We start from the raw sequence: 22,500 nt of genomic DNA, 5'->3' as shown, positions 1-22,500 counted from the left end.
CAGGGTTCCTGTCTGTCACTCAGGGTTCCCGTCTGTCACTCAGGGTTCCCGTCTGTCACTCAGGGTTCCTGTCTGTTACTCAGGGTTCCTGTCTGTCACTCAGGGTTCCCGTCTGTCACTCAGGGTACCCGTCTGTCACTCAGGGTTCCTGTCTGTCACTCAGGGTTCCTGTCTGTTACTCAGGGTTCACACGGATGCTGTAACATGAAATTCCAGGACTTTTCAAACGCTACTTTTACTATCTCACTCATCAAACAATATCTGTATTATCTCTCAAATTATTAAAAAAGCTAAATAGACAAATGAAAATAAACTAATCAAAATAAACGGTACAAATAAATTGCACATGCAATGACTAGTAACTTTCACCATTGAAAGGATACTATGACAAATATATAATCCTTATTCAAAATGATTTTTCCACCCATGAATATATGATTGACCTGAAGAATAAAAGCTGTATCATATACGTGGATATCTATATGAGCAATATCACACTCATAGCCATGAGAAATGCCTCTATATCAGACGAGCGCAGCGTGAACAAGATTGTTTCATCGATAAAATCAAACACTAACTTCACATATACTGTCTTTCAATAATTCAAGCGCTTTTCCATTACATAAATACGTCTGTTTTCCAGCACTTCCAGCCCCTCGTTCGACCCCTGGAACTGCTGCATTAATAAACGTGTTGTGACTGGACTGACCTCCTGTGCGACGATGCTGGATATGCGTACGGCCCGTCTCACCCTGGCGTTCCTGCTTCCCGGCGCTCCCTCGTTCGGGATACTGTCTCTCCCGCTGAACGACATCTCGCTCATCATCTGCTCACTCCCCCCTGAACACCGGGCATCGTGACGCCCATCCCGGGCCTGGCCATCCGCCCCGCGCGCCAGAGCGACCCCGTCCACGACCCCGTCACGACCCCGACTCCCGCGTGAGGATCTGGATGTACGGGAGCAGCTGGAGCCGATATCTCTCCCTCGAGTCACACAGCACCAGCTCGTCTCTCTCGCTCTCCCAACTCTGGAGTTCCCTCCCCTCGTGTTTCACACACACTCTCTCGCTTTTAAAATAACGCAGGGTTTGCTTGAACGTCTGTTACTTGAGTTGGTCTCCGTCAGCATGTGCTGATCTCTCCTCACCTTCCTTATTCTGCTCTCTCTCTCTCTCTCTCTCACTCTCCCTCTCTCTGTCTCAGTCTCTCTCTCACACTCTCTCTCTCTCCCTGTCTCTCTCTCTCTCTCTCTGTCTCTCTCTCCCTCTCCCTCTCTCTCCCTCACACTCTCTCTCTCTCCCTCACACACTTTCTCTCTCTCTCTCTCAGTCGGTCTGCGTTCCCCCTCCTCTCCGTCAAGGAAACCCCTCTCATTACATGTGCGTATGTATTCATTCCCCTGAAACGCATCGTTGCGTTACGCTTAATGTGACTCTAATGTGACCCAGGACGCTTGTTTAATTGTGTGTGTCCTTAAGTGAACCGGCTCTTGGTTAACTGAGAATGACTTTTTAATTACAATTAAATTTGTATGTGAGGAAGTAGAACGTAAAGGGAAAAGAAATTCATATGACTAATGTACAGTAGCTTGACCAATTCTTCTTTGAAAGTTTGTAAGAAAAAGTTTTAAAAAGCTTGATGATGGGTAAATGGATGGACAAGTGTGTGTGTGTGTGTGTGTGTGTGTATGTGTGTATGGATAGATGGATGGATGGATGGATGAATGGATGAATGAATGTATAGGCAAATGGATGGGTGAGTGAGTGTGTGTATGGAGAGTTTGTGTATGGATGGATGATGGATGAGTTTGTGGATGGATGGATGGATGGATGATTAGATGGATGGATGGATGGATGGATGGATGGAGAGTTTGTGGATGGATGGATGGATGGATGGATGGATGGAGAGTTTGTGGATGGATGGATGGATGGAGAGTTTGTGGATGGATGGAAAGATAGATTCTATGCCATGGAACCCAAAATGCTTCTTCTATGGCATCACTGCAAAAAAAAACAACCTTTTGGCACTGTTATTTCTCAGAGAGTAGAAGCCCTGAACAAACGTCAGCATGTTGAAAACTTCCCGCAGTTCTGAGGAGCCGAACGACACGATCGCAGATCAGAGAGTGAACGGTGGAGACAGCTGTCAAGTGTTCACACCGCAAACAATACAGCTCCAGAGAATCCTGACAAGCCGCTCCGCACGGCAACAGCGAAAGGAGAACTCCCTCGCAGGGTTCGCTTTGTTTTTCTTACAGTAGCAGACTGGCAATGAAGATGGGTTGTAAAATCATAAATATTGATTGATTAATCAGCCGTGAAGGATGTGGACTGGGAAGTGTTTTTGCAGAACGTTTCGTAACGGGAGAGCCGAGCCTGACCTGTGAGTGTGAGAAATGCCCATTTTTAGTGTTATTTCTCAAAAACACAACTCGGCAGAAATTCCCCCGGCGAAAGGAAAGTGTTCCAAGTGTAAAGCTGAACATTAGCATTCGGATGATATTGCAAAAAAAAAAAAGGGTCAGTGTGAGAAAAATGTGTTATGGATTTAACTGAGAAGATTTTCAGTCTACACAGTAAACGGTTATTAAATATAGTTCATTCTGTTTAAAACATCATCAGGGTTGGGAACGGAGAACGGGTACTTATTTAGACCTGGTTCAGATTTGTGATTAAAAAAAAAGGGAGGAATACATCATTTACATGACATTCATTTCCATTAATGGTTCTCAAATGTGTATTTTTCAGAGAATGTGGACAAAAAAATGATAATTTTACTAAAATACTAATCAAAACACTGCGTGACCTAATACCCAAACCAATGAGTCTTATGAATCGGATCTTTAAATTATTCCAAACAGTTATGAATCATTTGGAGCGATTATTATTATTTGAAAGTTTCTGTAAACACACCTTTAGAAATAATTGTTTAGATTAGTTCTGAAACTATCCCATAATTTGGTAACTGACTGCTGAGTAAATGCAATAATAACTGCATTTCTTTCTTTTCTTTTTTTTTTTAAAGTACTAAAATAAGAATTAATTGAACTGTTATGGAATCAGAATTGTTCGATTCATCACGATTCCCATCCTCTCATACGACAATGATTTATAATGATGAACATTAACGCCAGACTCTGATGATGCTGTTGATGAGTTTGACCCAGAGATCCGGCTTAAACTGGATCATAATTACACGAGTCAGGCTCGTTGACCCGTCTACCTGTAGGCAAACATGAGGAGGGCAGAGCGCTGGGAAACAGAAACGAGTCTCATCTTATACTTCAAATGCATAATTGATGTTGAACGAGCGTCGGCCTGCTCTCAGCAGAGGTCCTGTCGTGATGAGACGGGTAATTAGCATAACGAGCCCCTCGGCCGCTGATCACTGCGGGACACGGTGAACACACCTGTCCTGCTGTAAACTCACGAGAGTCCCGTGTGCGGAGAGACTCCAACTCCAGGAGCAGGATAAAGATGGATGGATGGACAGATAGAAGGATGGATGGATGGACAGATAGAAGGATGGATGGATGGACAGATAGAAGGATGGATGGATGGATGGATGGACAGATAGAATGATGGATGATTGGATGGATGGATAGAACGATGGATGGATGGATGGATGAATGGACAGATAGAACGATGGATGGATGGATGGATGGATGGACAGATAGAATGATGGATGAATGGATGATTGGATGGATGATAGAACAATGGATGGATGGATGGATGGATGAATAAATGGACAGATAGAACGATGGATGGATGAATGGATAGAATTATGGATGGACAGACAGTAGAACAATGGATGGATGGATGGATGGATGGATGAATGAACGGATGGATGGACAGAATGATGGATAAAATGATGGATGAATGGATAGACAAACGGATAGATGAATGGATGATGGATGAATGGACAGATGGATGGATAAAACGATGGATGGATGGACAGACAGACAAATGATGGATGGATGGATAGAATGATGGATGAATGGACGGATAGATAGAACGAAAAATGATAGATGAATGGATGGCAAAACAGAACCATAAAACTTAATGACAAAAATAATGAATGAAAGTCTCAAACACCCTCGCCATCCGTCATTGGCTGAGAAAACACAAAGCCCCGCCCCCAAACTCATGCCATTGGTTCAGCCAGTGCCGTCCGGTCCAGTCAGGACACTCAAAGAAACAGATCAGATCAGATGAATGCAGTAAATGCTGCAGAAACACAAACTTTACCTTTAAATGCTCATCTAGCGAGTTTCCATCTTAAACTCAAAAGCTCTTGATTATTTTAGACGGAATCAACTCTATAAATGTCTGATTTACCCTGTAAAACTCAGAGGCTGTGGTGACTGAAGATGACTGAAGAACAGATGCGGTTACACCGAGATCAACTGTTTCTAGTACTCTCCAAAAATAATATTTATGTATTTGAATTGCATATAAAAATGTTCATGCATTTGTTCTAGCATAAACTAATAAGCTTAATGTGATGCATATTTGTCAAAAAACTCATTCTGCGATTACTCCTGAAATCTTCCAGAAGCGTCACATTCAACCCTGGTGGTCATTAGAGACACAAATACTTCCACTGATTGTAATATGTAAATATCAGAGGAACTTCCTCTTAATGTTTTGATGTTTGTGTGTTATCTCTTTCAGGCGCAGCGCCCAATCATATCAAAGAGATGTTTATTCATGAGATTATGGCAAAAATGGTAAAAAAACACACAGCTGAGCGCTTTGCTATCTCAACACGTTAGCGCTCGGCCTTATACGGTAAAAACAACAACAGATGACGATGTTGTGAAGCATTTGTTTGATGTCTCCTTCAACAGAATATTTACCGCAGTATTTGTCTAGAAAGGCCAGCGAATACAGTGTTTATCCGTGTTTGCAATATTTGAACTGGCTCGCACCAATAATGAAATACCGTTCTTGTAAATACTTTCCAGCATTTCAGTAATAAAAGCGTAGGCTCGATCTTTAAAAACGCATCCAAATTACAGTGAAGCGCAACCGTACGGTGCTCCACAGAGGACAAAAAGGATTTAAAGGAGTTCACTTCAGAATTACAATTTCCTGATAATTTACTTCAACCACGTCATCCAAGATGTTCATGTCTTTCTTTCTTCAGTGGAAAAGAAATGAAGGTTTTTGAGGAAAACGTTCCAGGATTTTTCTCCATATAGTGTCTTCAATGGGGTCCAACGGGTTGAAGGTCCAGATGTGAGTTTCAGTGCAGCTTCAAAGTCTCGACACGATCCAGCCGAGGAATAAGAGTCTCATCTAGACAAACCAGCGGACATTTTATTCAAGCTTCAAGTTTGTTATATAGCACACTTAAAAACAGCAAACATGGCTGAACGAAGTGCTGAACAAAACACAAGATAAAGAGACAAGGGCAAACCACACATTCATGACAGAAGCTCACAATGAATTCAAAGCTAAAGGAAAAAGTAGGTTTTAAGAGAAGATTTAAAAACAGTTAAAGACTGCGGCGATCTGATGTAAAGCCTAGAGCAAAGGCTCGATCTCCTCTCCGCTTTAATCGTGATCTGGGGACAGATACAAGTCTCTTATCACCAGACCTCAGATTTCTTGTGGGATTGTGTGGACAGAGTAGCTCAGACAATTTTATAAAAAAAAAAAGAAACATTTATATACTTTTTAACCACAAATGCTCGTCTTGTACCAGCTCTGATGCGCCACACATTACGTAATCACGTTGAAAGGCCAGAAATGTAGAGTAGAAAATCGCTGTTTTAACTTTTATCTTTCTATTTTTTTTGTAAATGCTGTTTGACTGAGTCTTTGCACGTTTGCTTTGTAAACACTGGGTCGGTTCTTACGCCTAGGTCACGCTTGACCTTTCAACGTGATTACGTAATGTGTGGCGCATCGCAGAGCTAGTACAAAATGAGAATGTGTGGTTAAAAAGTATATAAATGTTTATTTTGTTATAAAATGTCAGCTGGTTTGTCTAGATAAGACTCTTATTCCTCGACTTTGACTTTGAAGCTGCACTGAAACTCACATCTGGACCTTCAACCCGTTGGACCCCATTGAAGACACTATATGGAGAAACATCCTGGAATGTTTTCCTCAAAAACCTTCATTTCTTTTCCACTGAAGAAAGAAAGACATGAATATCTTGGATGACGTGGTTGAAGTACAGTAAATGATCAGGAAATATTAATTCTGAAGTGAACTACTGCTTTAAACAGTGACTTTTTAAGTGATCTCTCCTTGTAAACTCGATGTGGATTCAGATGGAAGTGAAATTACCACACGACATTGGTGTTTGTCATAAAACAGTAGGTAATTCAGCATATGGGGAATATTATGTGGGAGGCGGGAAAAAAACACTGACATTCTGCATTCAGACGGCAATAAAATCACACTGTCTCCTGTATATGTTAAAAATACCTTGCGACCCCGAGAGAAACAATTACCGCCCGAATAGCTCTGCAAAATGTTCACGTAAAGTAAATATTCTGTATCATGTTAACTTCAGTATCCCATAAAAACTGCAGTTAGTTCTGATCTGAGGATTTACAGCTTCATTAAACACTCCTCAAGCTAAAAGACGGTATAGATGTGTACAGTCAGTCGCTGGAAAGGTCAGTTCATGATCTCCCTGTGGTTGGAGGGACAGTAAATGTTAACAATGTTCTTAAGGATAGGAAATCGACTGCAGTTCGAGGCACAGGAGTCAGGCGACACACACACATCAATGAGGTCAAACACGACTAAACACACGGGAACTAACGTTTTCCTTCTGGATTCACACATCCGCATGCTGATAACTATCTCCTTTTGTATTGTAAGCTAGGTTTGGGTGAGTAAATAGTGAGAGGATCTTCATTTTGGGCTGAAGTATCCGTTTAAAACGCCTGTTTAATCATCATGATGCCGACAGAACCCCATTAAGTCAGAAGGACGTCAGGCGTTTCAAATGAAACCTGAGAAAGCCTCAGGGGCCGCGCTTTCTGTGTTGATAATTAATCTTGCATGATTTGTATGGCACCTCGCAGTGAATATTCCTTCATTGATCTGAGCGATGTCCTGGAATAACTCCAGGCGCTTTCATTAGGATGAAACCGCTCCAACTCAGACGGATTTCGACTAACTCTCGAGGTTGACATCGACCTGCAGAACCGGAGCTTCCAGGCATGAAGAACAATAGCTCTCGGGTTGCGATCGGTTCCACTTAAATGTGTTTGGTGCCACAGTGTCATCCAGAAAAGGAATCGTTCCTCGGCTTCGTTCGTGCTTCGCCGGGATAACAAACGACACCATTACTCCAAACACGGATCCTCTCTGCCCCACTTACACTGGAGTGCTGCGGTCGGCAGGTATCTTCACACACACACACACACACACACACACAATGTGCTGACATGTCTTTTGTAAAACCAGGTGCTTTTACTTCTGTGAATCATTCCACATTCACTATAATGAGGGATCCACGGAAAATGTCCTTATGAACTTTCAACATTATCCAAAACCTGTTAAATCATATAAAATTAAATAATGCATATATATATAATATTAAGTATATAATATTTCATTATATAATAAATATATTGTACATAAATCATACATATATTGTCTAAATTTACATATATTTTGACAATATAGTATGTTTAGAAAATATATAATCTATTTTTATTATAATTATAAATATATATATAACATATTTTTAAATTCACTTTTAAGTCACTTATTCCAAAATTAAACATTATATGTTTAGAAAATATATCTTTTTTTTATTATTTTTATTATATATATATATATATATATATATATATATATATATATATATATTGCAATGACTTGTTTCATTATTTCAATATTAAATAGTTATTTTTCTATGTGAAAATAGTGTGAAACATGCACTGATTATCTTTATTGAAAAAAATATACACATCCGCGGAAAATATTTGAATTGTCTATAAAATAAATTAAAATATTACCAAAATATAATATTCACAGTTTTCTCTTAAACGGCTTCAGAAAATGAGCAGATGATAATTTCAACTAAAGAGAAATTGTTGCTAAGTAGATTCTAAACTAACATGCACAGTAAAAAGTGCATATGAACTACTGTGATGTGCTGCTTCATTTTCTATTGCCAGTGAAATCAGCAAATATATTGTGAATATTCAATATATCCCTCAACTCTTGATATCGCTCTATCATTTAAAATTTCACAAGAGAGAATGATGTGTCTTTGAAAGCCCTTTCAGTTCCTAAAAGAGTCTTTTCAGCAGTTTATCTAATAGCTTAAGAAAAATGACTTCGCCGCCGTGAGCGAAAGATAAAATCACAGGCATGTCAACGGAAATCATTGATGGACCTTATCAGTCTCTAAAGAGAGATCCACCGTGGCCTTTAGCCGAGTAACGTCACAGTCGGTGCGGATGCGTGATGCTGACCGGATAGATCCGCTTTAAAGGTGTCAGAGACCCGGGAATAATGGGAAAGTGATGCAGAAGCGGCTGAAGGGGAATGAAGGACAGTTCTGTCGTTCTTCATGCCGACACCTTCACAAAGTCACGACTATAGGCAGAACATGAGGTTCGGGTCATTTGATACGGAGACTTTGCCTCACATCAGGATGGGTGATCCTACAACCATCTAAAATGAGACTAAATCTTCACTCTGGGTGACTAAATTATATCTATCATTGGCCATTGGCTAATAAATTATTAGATTTTTCTTGCCAGTGTGTGTGTTACACCGTGTCCTAACCAGACGCGATGAGATTCCAGGGACAAATACTTTGTCTGTCCACACTAGAAGCGACGCGACTGCGAGATGCATCAAAATCAATCAAAACCCACAGCCAATCAGAACAGCATGTGGGCGGAGTCAGCCAATCCGAACAGCGTGTGGACGAAGTCAGCCAATCAGAACAGTGTATGGGCGGAGTCAGCCTATCAGAACAGTGTGTGGGCGGAGTCAGCCAATCAGAACAGCGTGTGGGTGGAGTCAGCCAATCAGAACAGTGTGTGGGCGGAGTCAGCCAATCAGAACAACGTGTGGGCGGAGTCTCGCGGCACCAGAGAGTCATCTTGACGGCACTCGCAAGAAAATGGATAAGTAGAATAAAGGGTTGTTCTTTATTCTTTGACAAAGATTGTTTTAGTAACTCAGTAGTCTATGTATTTGAACAATATTTAAACGGTGTAATATTAGTGAATTTGATTATGCAGCTGCTTACGACTCGCGGACTCTCATTAGCGCTCTGTGGACGTCATGCATCATGTGTCGGATCACGCGGCTCGTGGTTCAGGAACAAACACCACATTCATCACGCCTCGAATTAGCCCAGTTAGCTTCAGACCACCGTCTCCAGGGACAAGCCTGAAAAACTACCCGGTAAGACGGATATTTATAGGGATATTCTCCAAACATGGATATTCCTGTAACACTGAGAGTCACACCTGTGTCTGCTTAGCCTAACAACACCTGTTCTATTGTTCACCGGCTGAATCATGCACAATCTTAAAGTGCCGTCTTGTTCAAAGCAGTTATAAAATTGAATATATAATAAAAATAAATATATAGTTTTAAATACATGAACTCATACATAATATAAATAAAATCCATGTGATGCATTGTGATGTACAAAGAATATAACGATATAATAAAATTATATATATATGTGTGTGTGTGTGTGTGTGTGTGTATATAAAATGTACAGAAATAGTTTACAAAATTGAATATAGAATTAATAAAAAATATATTCTAATTTAATATACAATAAAAATAAATACAGTTTTAAATACATAAATCCCTATGATTTTCTGTGATGTATAAATACCATAATAATATAATATAATTTGTTTATATGTATAATATACACAAATAGTTGAATATATTTATATACATTTTATATATAATTTATACAAAATATATTATAATTTAATATAGAATAAAAATAAATAAATTGTTTTTAAATACATAAATTCTTATATGATACTTATCAAACCCCCATTATGTATTGTAATTTTCTGATGTTAAAAATAAATATAATTTGGAATTGTATATATAATTATTATACATAAAATAATATGGATTAATGCATTGATTTATTAGTAGTTTAACTATAATAAAAATATACTTGGTTCAGCTTCAAGCTGCTCATCGTTTTAAAGAAGCTTCCCAACACTGATAATAAATAATAGACGGTATTATAAATGTGCCAACGGCTGCTCTAACGGCTGCTTTATGAAGAAGCCATCTCTGATATTCCCTGTTTCGCTCTCCTGCAAGGCTTCCGTCGGGATCCAGCACTGCAGATGTGGATGGCCTTTCCTGAGCGGCACGCTGAGTCGGCTGAGTCGGCTGAAAGGTCTGAGCGCTCTGGAAACTGAAGAGTAGTTTCTCTGGCGTCGGGACGGTTTAGTGTCTCCTCTAATGTCCCACTCGTTCTTCACCTCGTTCTCCATGAGTCTGCAGTTAAAGCCTCGTGCCTCCGGGATCTCTGCAGTAGTAGAGGTCGACCGATACTGGAGTTTACCCATACCCATATTTGCCGATAACTGATTAATCGATTTATGTGTCCGTTCAAGGGCAAGGAAACGATTCGGTTTTCGAGCGCTCTCTCTCTCTCTCTCTCTCTCTCTCTCTCAAATGTCTCTCTCTCTCTCTTAAATGTCTCTCTCTCTCTATCTCTCAAATGTCTCTCTCTCTGTCTCAAATGTCTCTCTCTCTCTCTATCTCTCAAATGTCTCTCTCTCTGTCTCAAATGTCTCTCTCTCTCAAATGTCTCTCTCTCTCTCTATCTCTCTCAAATGTCTCTCTCTCTCTATCTCTCTCTCAAATGTCTCTCTCTCTCTCTCAAATGTCTCTCTCTCTCTCAAATCTCTGTCTCTCTCTCTCTCTCTCTCTCTCAAATGTCTCTCTCTCTCTCTCAATTCAATTTCAATTCAAATGAGCTTTATTGGCATGACTTGTACAGTATTGCCAAAGCATTGGCCATTACATATGCAATGAACAAATAATCAATAAATTCAATAAATCAACCAGTAAACAATTGCATGAATACATTTATATAAACAAAAAACACCTTTGAACATTTGTACCAACATTCAGACAAGATGAGGATGATTCTGACTGTAGTTTTGTCCACTGGCTGACTCTCTGAGTTTGTGGCTGTTACATATTTTGCTGCTGTTGTGATTGAGCTGGAGTTCTCTCCCAAAATATGATTAAATTTTTCTGAATTTGGTAATTCCTCTCTCTCTCTCTCTCTCTCTCTCTCTCTCACACACGCACACGCACAGACACACACACACACACACACACACACACACACACACACACACACACACACACACACACACACACACACACACACACTCACACTCTCTCTCTCTCTCAAATGTGTCTCTCTCTCTCTCTCTCTTTCAAATGTGTCTCTCTCTCTCTCTCGTGCGCATGCGTGAGCGTCTGTTGAGTGAGCGTCTGTTGAGTGAGCGAGCGTGGAGAACGTGTGGTGAGTTTGAATGAGTTTTCTGCCCGCTGTGGCCTTTTTTTCTTAGTTGAATATCGTTATTTTTTTACGTTTAATCTGTATTGAGTAGATAAAACAATATAGTTTTTTTTTCTGGCCGTTGATTATCAGTATATCACCGAGGGCATGGCGGCCCAAGGTGTTGACTCACTTGATTCATTAACACGGCGTCACGGGGTTAAAGTGACGGCCGCAGCAAGTGTGGAAGATTGTGTCTTAGCTATCGGTGAGATTGTTGGACATAAGAGTATTTTAGCAGCGTCAAGAATGAGCAATGCGGTTGTTTGTTTTTTGAACACTGTTGAAAAGGCCAATAATGTTGTTGAAAGAGGAGTTGTAATTCGTGGTCTTTTTACACCTGTGCTTTCTCTTTCAACACCTGCGAGGAAAGTTATTTTGTCTAATATTCCACCTTTTATCAAAGATGAAGCTTTGGTTAAAGAATTGTCACGTTTCGGGAAGCTAGTTGCTCCTGTGAAAAAGATCGCGATCGGGAGTAAATCGGACTTAATCAAACATGTGGTGTCTTTTAGGAGATTCACTTATATGATTTTGAGTGAGAACAGAACTGAACTGAATTTAAATCTGAAATTCAGAGTTGATGATTTTGACTATACTGTCTATGTATCCACTGACACTACAATGAAGTGTTTTGGATGTGGAAAAACGGGGCATTTGGCTCGTGCTTGTCCCGAAAATACACGTACAAGGCAGGACATGATAGATGAGAGTGTGGTGCAAGATGTGGAAAGTGTTGCTGGAACATCTGTGTCAGTACCTGTGATTTCAGTAAACCTACCTGTAAACTCAGCAACTGTGAATTCAGCACAGTGTGTCAAAGACACAATTAACAAAGTTGCCTGTGAACAAACAGTTGAAACTGTTGTTAAAACTATGATGGTAGTGAAAGATTCGGATTTGACTGATAAGGGTCAGGCACAGTCAAATGTAAGCTTGCTTCAAGAAGCTAATGTGATTTTTGAAGAATTGATGGACACACAAAGCAGTTCAACGAATTGTTTATCTGATATAGAGTCTGTATCAGACAGTGTAAATATGTGTGAAGACATAGATCAAGCTGTCTTTAAAACTCCTCTAAAAAGGAGAAACAACGATAAAGAAAGAGTTTCAAAACAAGCAAGAAAAGATCAGAAAAATGATACAGATAATATTGAAAGTGAAAGTGAATTGTCTGATTCTAGTGCTTCAAGTTGTTCACAAAGCGAGTGGATATGTAATGATTACAGTGCTGAAGAAATTAAGAAGTTTTTAAAAGTAACAAAAAATCAGAGAGGAGTACAGGTTGCTGATTTTTTCCCAGACCTGAAACGGTTTGCAGAAAGTACTAAGAATCTGATGAGTGAAGGTTCCTTTCTGGATAAAGAAGTATATCGACTGAAAAAATTTGTTACAAAAATCCAAAACCAGCTGAATAATGATGATAAAGTGGCATAGATCCTTTGCCTTGAGTGGCTGTGTGTTTCTGTATAGATTATTTTTTGTAAGTTTCTTTTTTTCTTTACACATGGCAGATATCCGTATAGCATCTTTAAATGTGAACGGAGCCAGAGATGATGTAAAGAGAATGCAAGTGCATGAAACAATAAGGCAGAAACAACTTGATGTTCTTTTTTTACAAGAAACACACAGTGATGATAGAAATGCTACAGACTGGATAAAAGAATGGAATGGTCATATATTTCTAAGTCATAAAACTTCACGTAGTGGAGGAGTTGCCATCATGTTTGCAAAGAAGTTTACTCCATGCTCTTTTAAGATAGAAGAAATAGTGAAGGGGAGACTTTTAAAAATTCAAGCTTTTTTTGAAAAATATGTTTTGGTTTTTATTTGTGTGTATGCTCCCACTTTTCCAATAGAGAGAGTTGCTTTTTTAGATATTCTATGCTCAACTTTAGATAAATGTAATAGCGAAGAGTATTTATTTCTTGGTGGTGATTTTAATTGTGTTGAACAAAATATTGATCGTAATCATATAGAGCCACATATGCCTTCTCGTAAGCGGCTTTGTGAAATAATAGAAAGAAACGATCTATGTGATGTCTGGAGAAGCATAAACGGAGATTTACGGCAATATACATGGGCTCATGCACACGAAAATCTATTGTCTTTAGCAAGACTAGATAGATTTTACAGTTTTAAACACCATCACAGTGTTTTTAAGAGCTGTATAATAAATCCGGTTGGTTTTTCAGACCACAGTTTAGTTATTTGCAGTGTTTTCTTCAATTCTGTCTCACCAAGGAGTGCGTATTGGCATTTTAACACTGCTTTGATAAATGATGCCTTTTTTAAAGAGACTTTTGATTTTTTTTGGAAAAATTTTAGTTGGTGGGATTTTGGCAAGACTCAAATCAAGGTTTTTTGTCAACAGTATACTCAAAATATCACAAAGGAGACCGCTAAGTCAATAAGAGTTTTAGAAGCTGAAATTCTTAATCTTCAAGATATGGCACAATTAAGTGAAAATCAAGCGTATGTCGATTCTCTTTTTTTAAAGAAGACTGCTTTATCTGACCTACAAGAGATGAAGGCACAGGGGGCGCTGGTCAGATCGCGTTTTAAAACCATAGAACAGATGGATGTACCATCGAAATATTTCTTTGGTTTAGAAAAAAAGAATGGCCAGAAACGTTTTATTCATTCATTACTTTCTGAGTCTGGATCTTTGTTGTCAGACTCTAAGGAAATAAGAGAAAGAGCAGTTTGTTTTTATGAAAAACTTTACAAGTCTGAATATAAAGAAGATAAAGACTTAGAGAAGGCTTTTTTTGGACAATTACCAAAAATGTCAAAAAAAGCAAATATAGCACTTTCAAAGCCTATTGGCCTGGAAGAATTGTTTAAAGCTCTTCAAAGTATGGACAATGGTAAAGTTCCTGGATTAGATGGAATCCCGATTGAGTTTTACAAAAGTTTTTGGTCTGTTATAGGAGAAGATTTGTTATTAGTTCTTAATGACAGTTTAACAAAAGGACAATTGCCAATAAGTTGTAGAAGAGCGGTCTTGACCCTTTTGCCTAAGAAAGGTAATTTAAGTGATATAAAAAATTGGAGACCCGTGTCCTTATTGTGTTGTGATTATAAACTGTTATCTAAAGTACTAGCTACCCGTTTGGGTGAGTTTTTAGATGAAGTCATTCATCCTGACCAGTCATATTGTGTGCCTGGTAGGTCAATTTTTGACAACATTCATTTAATCAGAGATTTGTTTGATGTAACTAAAATGTTTGGTCTTGACATAGGCTTGATTTCCTTAGATCAAGAAAAAGCGTTTGATCGCGTCGAACACAACTATTTGTGGAAGACGCTTCAGGCTTTTGGTTTTAACTCAGATTTTTTATCTTATGTTAAGATCCTATATTGTGATATTGAGAGTATTCTGAAGATTAATGGTGGCTTATGTGCTCCTTTCAAAGTGGGTCGAGGAGTACGACAAGGCTGTTCACTCTCAGGGTTATTATACACCCTTGCAATAGAACCACTTTTAAGTGTTTTAAGGAGAGTTCTAGAAGGAGTGTCTCTACAGAATTGTAAGATTCCTCTGTGTCTGTCTGCATATGCAGATGATGTAGTGGTGATGATTAATAAACAAAGTGATGTTGATGTATTACTTGAGACACTAAAAAATTTTGGATCAATTTCATCTGCAGGAATTAATTGGAATAAAAGTGAGGCAGTTTTGATGGGAGAGTGGAAATGTAGAGCACTACCAAATCTTCCAGGAGGTCTATGCTGGACAAGAGATGGTTTGAGATACTTGGGAGTTTTTTTAGGAAATGAGACAGTATCTCAAAAAAACTGGATCGGAACTGTTGAAAAGCTTAAGAGCCGACTTGAAAAATGGAAATGGCTTGTACCAAATTTATCATACAGAGGACGTACTTTGGTGATTAATAATTTGGTGGCTTCCTCTTTGTGGCACCGGATGGCCTGCATTGACCCACCAGCTTATTTACTTGCAAAGATCCAGTCTGTTTTATTGGACTTTTTTTGGGACAAGTTACACTGGATACCGCACAATATCTTGTATGTAAAAAAAGAAGAAGGGGGTCAAGGACTCATACATGTACAAAGCAGGACTGCGGCCTTTCGGCTACAATTCATACAACGCTTGCTTACCAGCTCAGAGAACATGGCCTGGAAGTCAGTGGCCTGTGTTATACTTCAGTCCGTTGATGAACTCTGTTTAAGCGAAAATTTATTTTTGATGGATCCAAAGAGAATCAGAACAACGGAGCTTCCTGTTTTTTATAGAAATCTGTTTAAAGTTTGGGACCTTTTTAAAGTGAAAAGAACTGAGACAGATTCTCTTTTTTGGTTACTCGAAGAACCCATGATTTATGGTGCTCGTCTGGATATCTCACATGCATGTGGATTATCAAATGGTGCTCTTATTAAATCCAAAATTGTAACACTGGGGCGTTTAATTAATGTGACTGGTCCCTGTTTTAAAAATGTGGAAAATGTGGCTGCCTTATTAGGTATTAAATCAGTTCGAATTGTTGAAAGATTTCTTCAGAATTTACAGTCTGTATTTACAGCGAAAGAGTTGAACATGCTTGGAAACTGTTTTGCTAAGAAACTTCTGCCTAGCGATAAAGATGCTTTTCCAAAGTGTTTTTTGTCCCCAAATATAGGGGAAAATTCTGGAGTTTTTTTGGAAAATGTATCCGATATGGATTTATATAAAGTTGGGGGAAAAGTTTTTTACAATGCTTGTGTAAAAGTTTTCAACAAAAAAGGGTTGCATGAAAGAGTTGATTCACCTTGGCGCACTATTCTTGAAGTTGATGAAAATGTAAAACCAGAGTGGAGGGCACTTTATAAGCCACCATTAACAAAAAGAATTGGAGATTTACAATGGAGAATTATACACGGTATAATTGCTGTTAATTCTTTTATTTCTATTTTAAATCCAAATGTTAATCAAGAGTGCCCTTTTTGTTCTCAAAGAGAAACAGTTTTTCACATGTTTATGTACTGCTCAAGACTTAAGCCTTTATTTGACTTGTTGAAGGATATTTTCATTTGTTTTGATGAGAAATTTACTGTAACAGTTTTTATTTTTGGTTTTAAATATACCAGAAGAAGACAAGATGAATGCCAATTGATTAATTTTATTGTAGGCAAGGCAAAAATGGCAGTATATGTTAGCAGAAAGAGGAAAATTGAACAAAAAGGTGATTATGATGTTGTGATGATGTTCAGAGCCATGATCAAAGCTAGACTGCTAATTGATTTTTATTTTTATAAAGCTACTAACTGTCTAGAAGCGTTTGAAAAGATATGGTGTCATAGAGGGGCATTGTGTTCTGTTATGGACAGTGAAATTGATTTTTCATATTTTCTATAAACATGATGTGATTTACATTTGAAAGTTTTTAAAATTGTTAAATTTTTTTGTAATAAATGTTTTTTGAAAAATCAAAAATCTCTCTCTCTCAAATGTGTCTCTCTCTCTCTCTCAAATGTGTCTCTCTCTCTCTCTTTCAAATGTGTCTCTCTCTCTCTCTCTCAAATGTGTCTCTCTCTCTCAAATGTGTCTCTCTCTCTCTCTCTCTTTCTCTCTCAAATATCTCTCTCTCTCTCTGCATGCGTTTCAAGTGTGTGTGGCTGTGCGCACAGATAACGTGCAAGTCCCGATTTTCGCCTCTTTTTCCGTGTTTAAAATAGTTTGAATGTGTAAATTGGCAAGACAAAACACGTCCAAATTATAAACTTTCCCTCTATGCTGGTTAAATTCAGCAGTTAATTCGCGAATCACACACGATCCGTTCCAACCCTACTCATTAGTGAAGCCCGATGCAAACACTGACACGGCCCGTCTGTCTCCACACGCCGGGAGGAACCAGACGTCTGCTGGGGTTTGATAACGAGACCGGATGAAGCCCACAGTGTCCGAGTGAAAGCAGATCTCACATGAGTTATGAAGGAAGAGCACACAGCTTATCTCAGGAGAACCACGGGAATGAACGCTCTGTGGCTAACTAAGATGTGTACTTGTTTCACTGTAACTATTAAAGCAAATTAAATTAGATTAACTGCAGTATTCATTCGTTAAGCCAGGCGTACGATCATTAAACGTGTTCGTAGACTTGCATCACGAAGCTCAGCTAACCATGTAAGAAGTCTGATTCATATTAGCGAACGATTCATCGATTCATTTGAATCATCACAAGATTCAGATCTTTGAAGTCTACTGTATATATCTTCATGTTTTCTCCTGATGTTCAAAGTAACTGATACTTGTTGCGAATTCTTTCTTGCACAACTCAAGACATGACTTGTGCAAATCCTGCTGGGAAATGAAGGAAGCATGAAGTGCTCTGGAGATGTCCTGGTAGACGGCTGCGTTGAGTGGACAGCACAGTGGACCGACACCAGCCGATGACCAACACAGACTGTGGAAACTTCACACTGGACTTCAAGCATCTTGAATTGTGTGCCTCTCCATTCTTCCTCCAGACTCTGGGACTTTGGTTTCCAAATCAGATGCAAAATTTGCTCTCATCAGAAAAGAGGACTTTGGTCCACTGTGCTTTATTAAACCCAGAGTCAGCGCAGCCGTCTACCAGGACATGTCCAGAGCACTTCATGCTTCCTTCATTTCCCAGCAGGATTTGCACCGGCCCACACTGCCAGAAGAACCCAAACCTGGTTCAGTGACCATGGTATCATTACTGTGTGATTTCATGTAATATTCTAATTTTTAGAAATCCTGTTTTCGTGGGTTTTATGAGCTGGAAGCCCAAATTATGTACAAATAAACAACTAAATACTTGAACTCGTTTAAGTTGTGGGCCCTGAATCTATAATCTATGGAAGTTTAACGTTTTGAATGGAATTATGGAAATAAAGAAACTTTTCCATGATATTAAAATTTTTTGGAAAGGGTCTGTATATATATATATTATTTAGCATTTTAAAATTACATATATAATTTATACATTTATGAAATGAATGCTGTTAATCACAATATTTTTTAATTATTGCATATTTTAAATTCCAGATTTATAGACTATATGTAAATTTAGATATATGTGTGTTTGTGTGGCAATTTATAATTTTTTATTTGTTTAAATAAATACATATTTCATAAGCTAATGTTGTTTAACACAATATTTTGGATTAAACAGCGATTGTGTCAAATATTGCATTTAAATCCACCTCAGTAATTGACTCCTAAAGTTCACACATCATTAAATTGAAAGATTTCACGGCTAATCGGGCTTCATTACCGGCTAGTTTCATGGCGTTTGTTGTTCACTAAATTGAATGCTGACGGATGACATGATGAAACCAAAGACAAATAAAGCCTCAGACATGCTTCATAACGCTCGATTAATGCATCTAATGTCCCTCGCGCTCGCGGCAAACAACCAGAAGTGACGGCTGGAAATCACAAGGACAGTAAACTAACAGGAGTGACGGATCCAGAGAGACTTCCACGGGATATCAGTGACGAACTTCATTCCAGGCGTGTGTTCTGAGTCCATCAGTAATGCAGTGTTTTCTCCAGGTCAGCGCGGCTAATAGAGGGCGACTCCATGATAAAGCTTTGATCTGCCAGCCGAGGATGAAGTTCAGCAAGAACTGAGCAGACATCAGCCGCTCTCGCATTAGAAGCAGTGAACTTCAACACAGATGATGAAGCCGCATTCAGTCACATAGGGTAAAGGTGAGAATGTGGGATTTCTGAATTGTAAATCAGATTTGATTCAGGATCAAGTATATATGGACCATGATAAAACACTTCATTTCCCAGAATAATCTGATTTATTCAATATATTATGCTATTAATAGATTCATATTTGTATGTCTTGCAACTTAAAACGCTGTAGTGGACATGTTTTTATGCTATTTGTCAAAATAAAAATATTTAGATTCATTTTAGATAAATCTACATCGGTTCATTTGTTTTAGCCATCATAAAATAAATACATAAAATTAGTCAACATTAATGCAATTAGTTATGCTTTTATTGTCACTATATGGCTATTTATTAGTCAGAATCAATAACAGAATTATTGATGTTTTTGTCACTATATGGCTATTTATTAGTCAGAATTAATAATGGAATTATTGATGTTTTTGTCACTATATGGCTATTTATTAGTCAGAATTAATAACAGAATTATTGATGTTTTTGTCACTATTTGGCTATTTATTAGTCAAAATTAATAATGGAATTATTGATGTTTTTTTCACTATATGGCTATTTATTAGTCAAAATTAATAACAGAATTATTGATGTTTTTGTCACTATATGGCTATTTATTAGTCAGAATTAATAATGGAATTATTGATGTTTTTGTCACTATATGGCTATTTATTAGTCAGAATTAATAACAGAATTATTGATGTTTTTGTCACTATATGGCTATTTATTAGTCAGAATCAATAACAGAATTATTGATGTTTTTGTCACTATATGGCTATTTATTAGTCAGAATTAATAACAGAATTATTGATGTTTATGTCACTATATGGCTATTTATTAGTCAGAATTAATAACAGAATTATTGATGGTTTTGTCACTATATGGCTATTTATTAGTCAGAATTAATAACGGAATTATTGATGTTTTTGTCACTATATGGCTATTTATTAGTCAGAATTAATAACAGAATTATTGATGTTTATGTCACTATATGGCTATTTATGAGTCAGAATTAATAACAGAATTATTGATGGTTTTGTCACTATATGGCTATTTATTAGTCAGAATTAATAACGGAATTATTGATGTTTGTCACTATATGGCTATTTATTAGTCAGAATTAATAACAGAATTATTGATGTTTTTGTCACTATATGGCTATTTATTAGTCAGAATTAATAACAGAATTATTGATGGTTTTGTCACTATATGGCTATTTATTAGTCAGAATTAATAACGGAATTATTGATGTTTTTGTCACTATATGGCTATTTATTAGTCAGAATTAATAACAGAATTATTGATGTTTATGTCACTATATGGCTATTTATTAGTCAGAATTAATAACAGAATTATTGATGGTTTTGTCACTATATGGCTATTTATTAGTCAGAATTAATAACGGAATTATTGATGTTTGTCAATATATGGCTATTTATTAGTCAGAATTAATAACAGAATTATTGATGTTTTTGTCACTATATGGCTATTTATTAGTCAGAATTAATAACAGAATTATTGATGTTTATGTCACTATATGGCTATTTATTAGTCAGAATTAATAACGGAATTATTGATGTTTGTCACTATATGGCTATTTATTAGTCAGAATTAATAATGGAATTATTGATGTTTTTGTCACTATATGGCTATTTATTAGTCAGAATTAATAACGGAATTATTGATGTTTGTCACTATATGGCTATTTATTAGTCAGAATTAATAACGGAATTATTGATGTTTTTGTCACTATATGGCTATTTATTAGTCAGAATTTATACCGAATTTCTTCTTTTTTTTCTTCTTCTTTTTTTTTTAAAACTAATTGGCTATTTATTTATTAGGGATAATTCCTTCAAAAATTAAAATGTCGTCCCAAACCTGCATGACTTTTTTTTCTTTTTTTCTTTTGTGGAACAAAAAAGAAGAAGATATTTAAAAAAAAAAAAAATCTCAGGGATTTTTCTCCATACATTTAAAGTTAATTGAAAGGCAACGTTCTTCAAACATTCTTCTTTAATGTCATACGGGTCAGGAATGACATGAGGGCGAGGGTATGACTCTTTCTACCATGATCCCACATGAACTGCAGTCTACAGCACTGCATTAAAGACTGACTCCCACTGAACGGCCACACGCATTTATTTCCCAGCGCCTCATCTCTGTGTGCTGTAGAGTCACACCTGAAGCCGCTCTCACACACACACACACCATGAGCGATGGCGGGAACACAGGCCAGCAGACGTGATTTATCACAGCAACTACACATGCTGTTTGTGGATAACTGAAACTAGCGGCATCGTGTTCCTCCGCTTCAACACACATGAAGATAAAAATAGGTGGCGAGTGAAATGAGGAAATGATTCTGGTTTGTTTACGACAGCTTGACGGGACACACTGTATGTGTGTGTGTTATTTTCAGCATGGCCCTGTTCACCGGGAACTCGGCTTGTGCTGGATGTGGAAAATACACGGAAAACATCATGTAATGTTATCAGGAATGAGTGAAGTTAGCGTAACGTGTGATGGTGCGTCACTAGCGTAACTCAAGCTAGCATGCACAGGCCACGGAGTGCTGGCCATAAACACATTAGCGGACCGGAGGGAATAATATGGATTTTTTTCCAGAAAACTTAAATTCAAGCATTTTTAAGGATCTGTGTGTGTGTTTATTTTCAAAGACTTTCCAGGGCCTTGATTGTTTTTCAGATTCACACACTTTGAAGGATTTGAAGGACCCGTGGGAACCCTGGACGATGTGCACATTCACGTTTCAGTCCTGCATGAAGAACGACCCTGTTTTAAATAAGCATGAACATCACAGACTGTAAATCTCACTCTGTTGCCCTGAAGGCTTCGGCGTATGAGAGATGAAGGCAGTGAAGGTTCGAATCAATGCCGTCTAGAACAGAAGCCTATTTCAATTACACTCCATGATGAGCCTCCCGCCCCACACACACACACACACACCTCATCAAGATTAATGGCTCCAAAGGTGTCAAACTGGGTCACCTGTGGATCCGCAGTGCTCTTCATCTCCTCAGTGTGTGATGCTGTGTGATCATGAAGAAGCTCCAGCTCTTCTCTATATCAGTGTCAGTGTTCCTGAACTCATGAGTTTCTTCCGGGAACGAACACGTCACAATATTCCTCATTATAATAATTCACATGCAGAATAAAGGGGCGGGGCCTGGTTGAGTTAGTTAGTAGTGTGTTAAGCTGGCGGTTATGGTAAGGGACGGGACATTTCCCAAACACACTCGAAGCACTCGACCAATCAC

At 38.0% G+C, this 22,500-nt stretch overlaps 2 protein-coding genes across 3 annotated transcripts in view; one reads left to right on the top strand and one right to left on the bottom strand.

Moving 5' to 3' along the window:
- LOC311283746 (myosin-7-like) overlaps positions 1–16,901 on the top strand; it is a 234,498-nt gene extending 217,597 nt beyond the window's left edge. For both annotated transcript variants that reach the window (XM_084398410.1, XM_084398411.1), the window contains exon 39: positions 15,603–16,901. In XM_084398410.1, coding sequence (XP_084254536.1) covers positions 15,603–15,749 — 147 coding nt within the window. In that variant the 3' untranslated portion in view covers positions 15,750–16,901. The remainder of the gene's footprint in view (positions 1–15,602) is intronic.
- kcnh2b (potassium voltage-gated channel, subfamily H (eag-related), member 2b) overlaps positions 1–22,500 on the bottom strand; it is a 190,570-nt gene that overhangs the window by 50,129 nt on the left and 117,941 nt on the right. The window lies entirely within an intron of this gene.

Source organism: Rutilus rutilus (assembly GCF_951802725.1).
Source record: "Rutilus rutilus genome assembly, chromosome: 24".
NCBI classification, from domain to species: Eukaryota; Metazoa; Chordata; class Actinopteri; order Cypriniformes; family Leuciscidae; genus Rutilus; species Rutilus rutilus.
The sequence above is the reverse complement of the archived record's forward strand: the minus strand, read 5'-3'. Positions and strand labels throughout refer to the sequence as shown.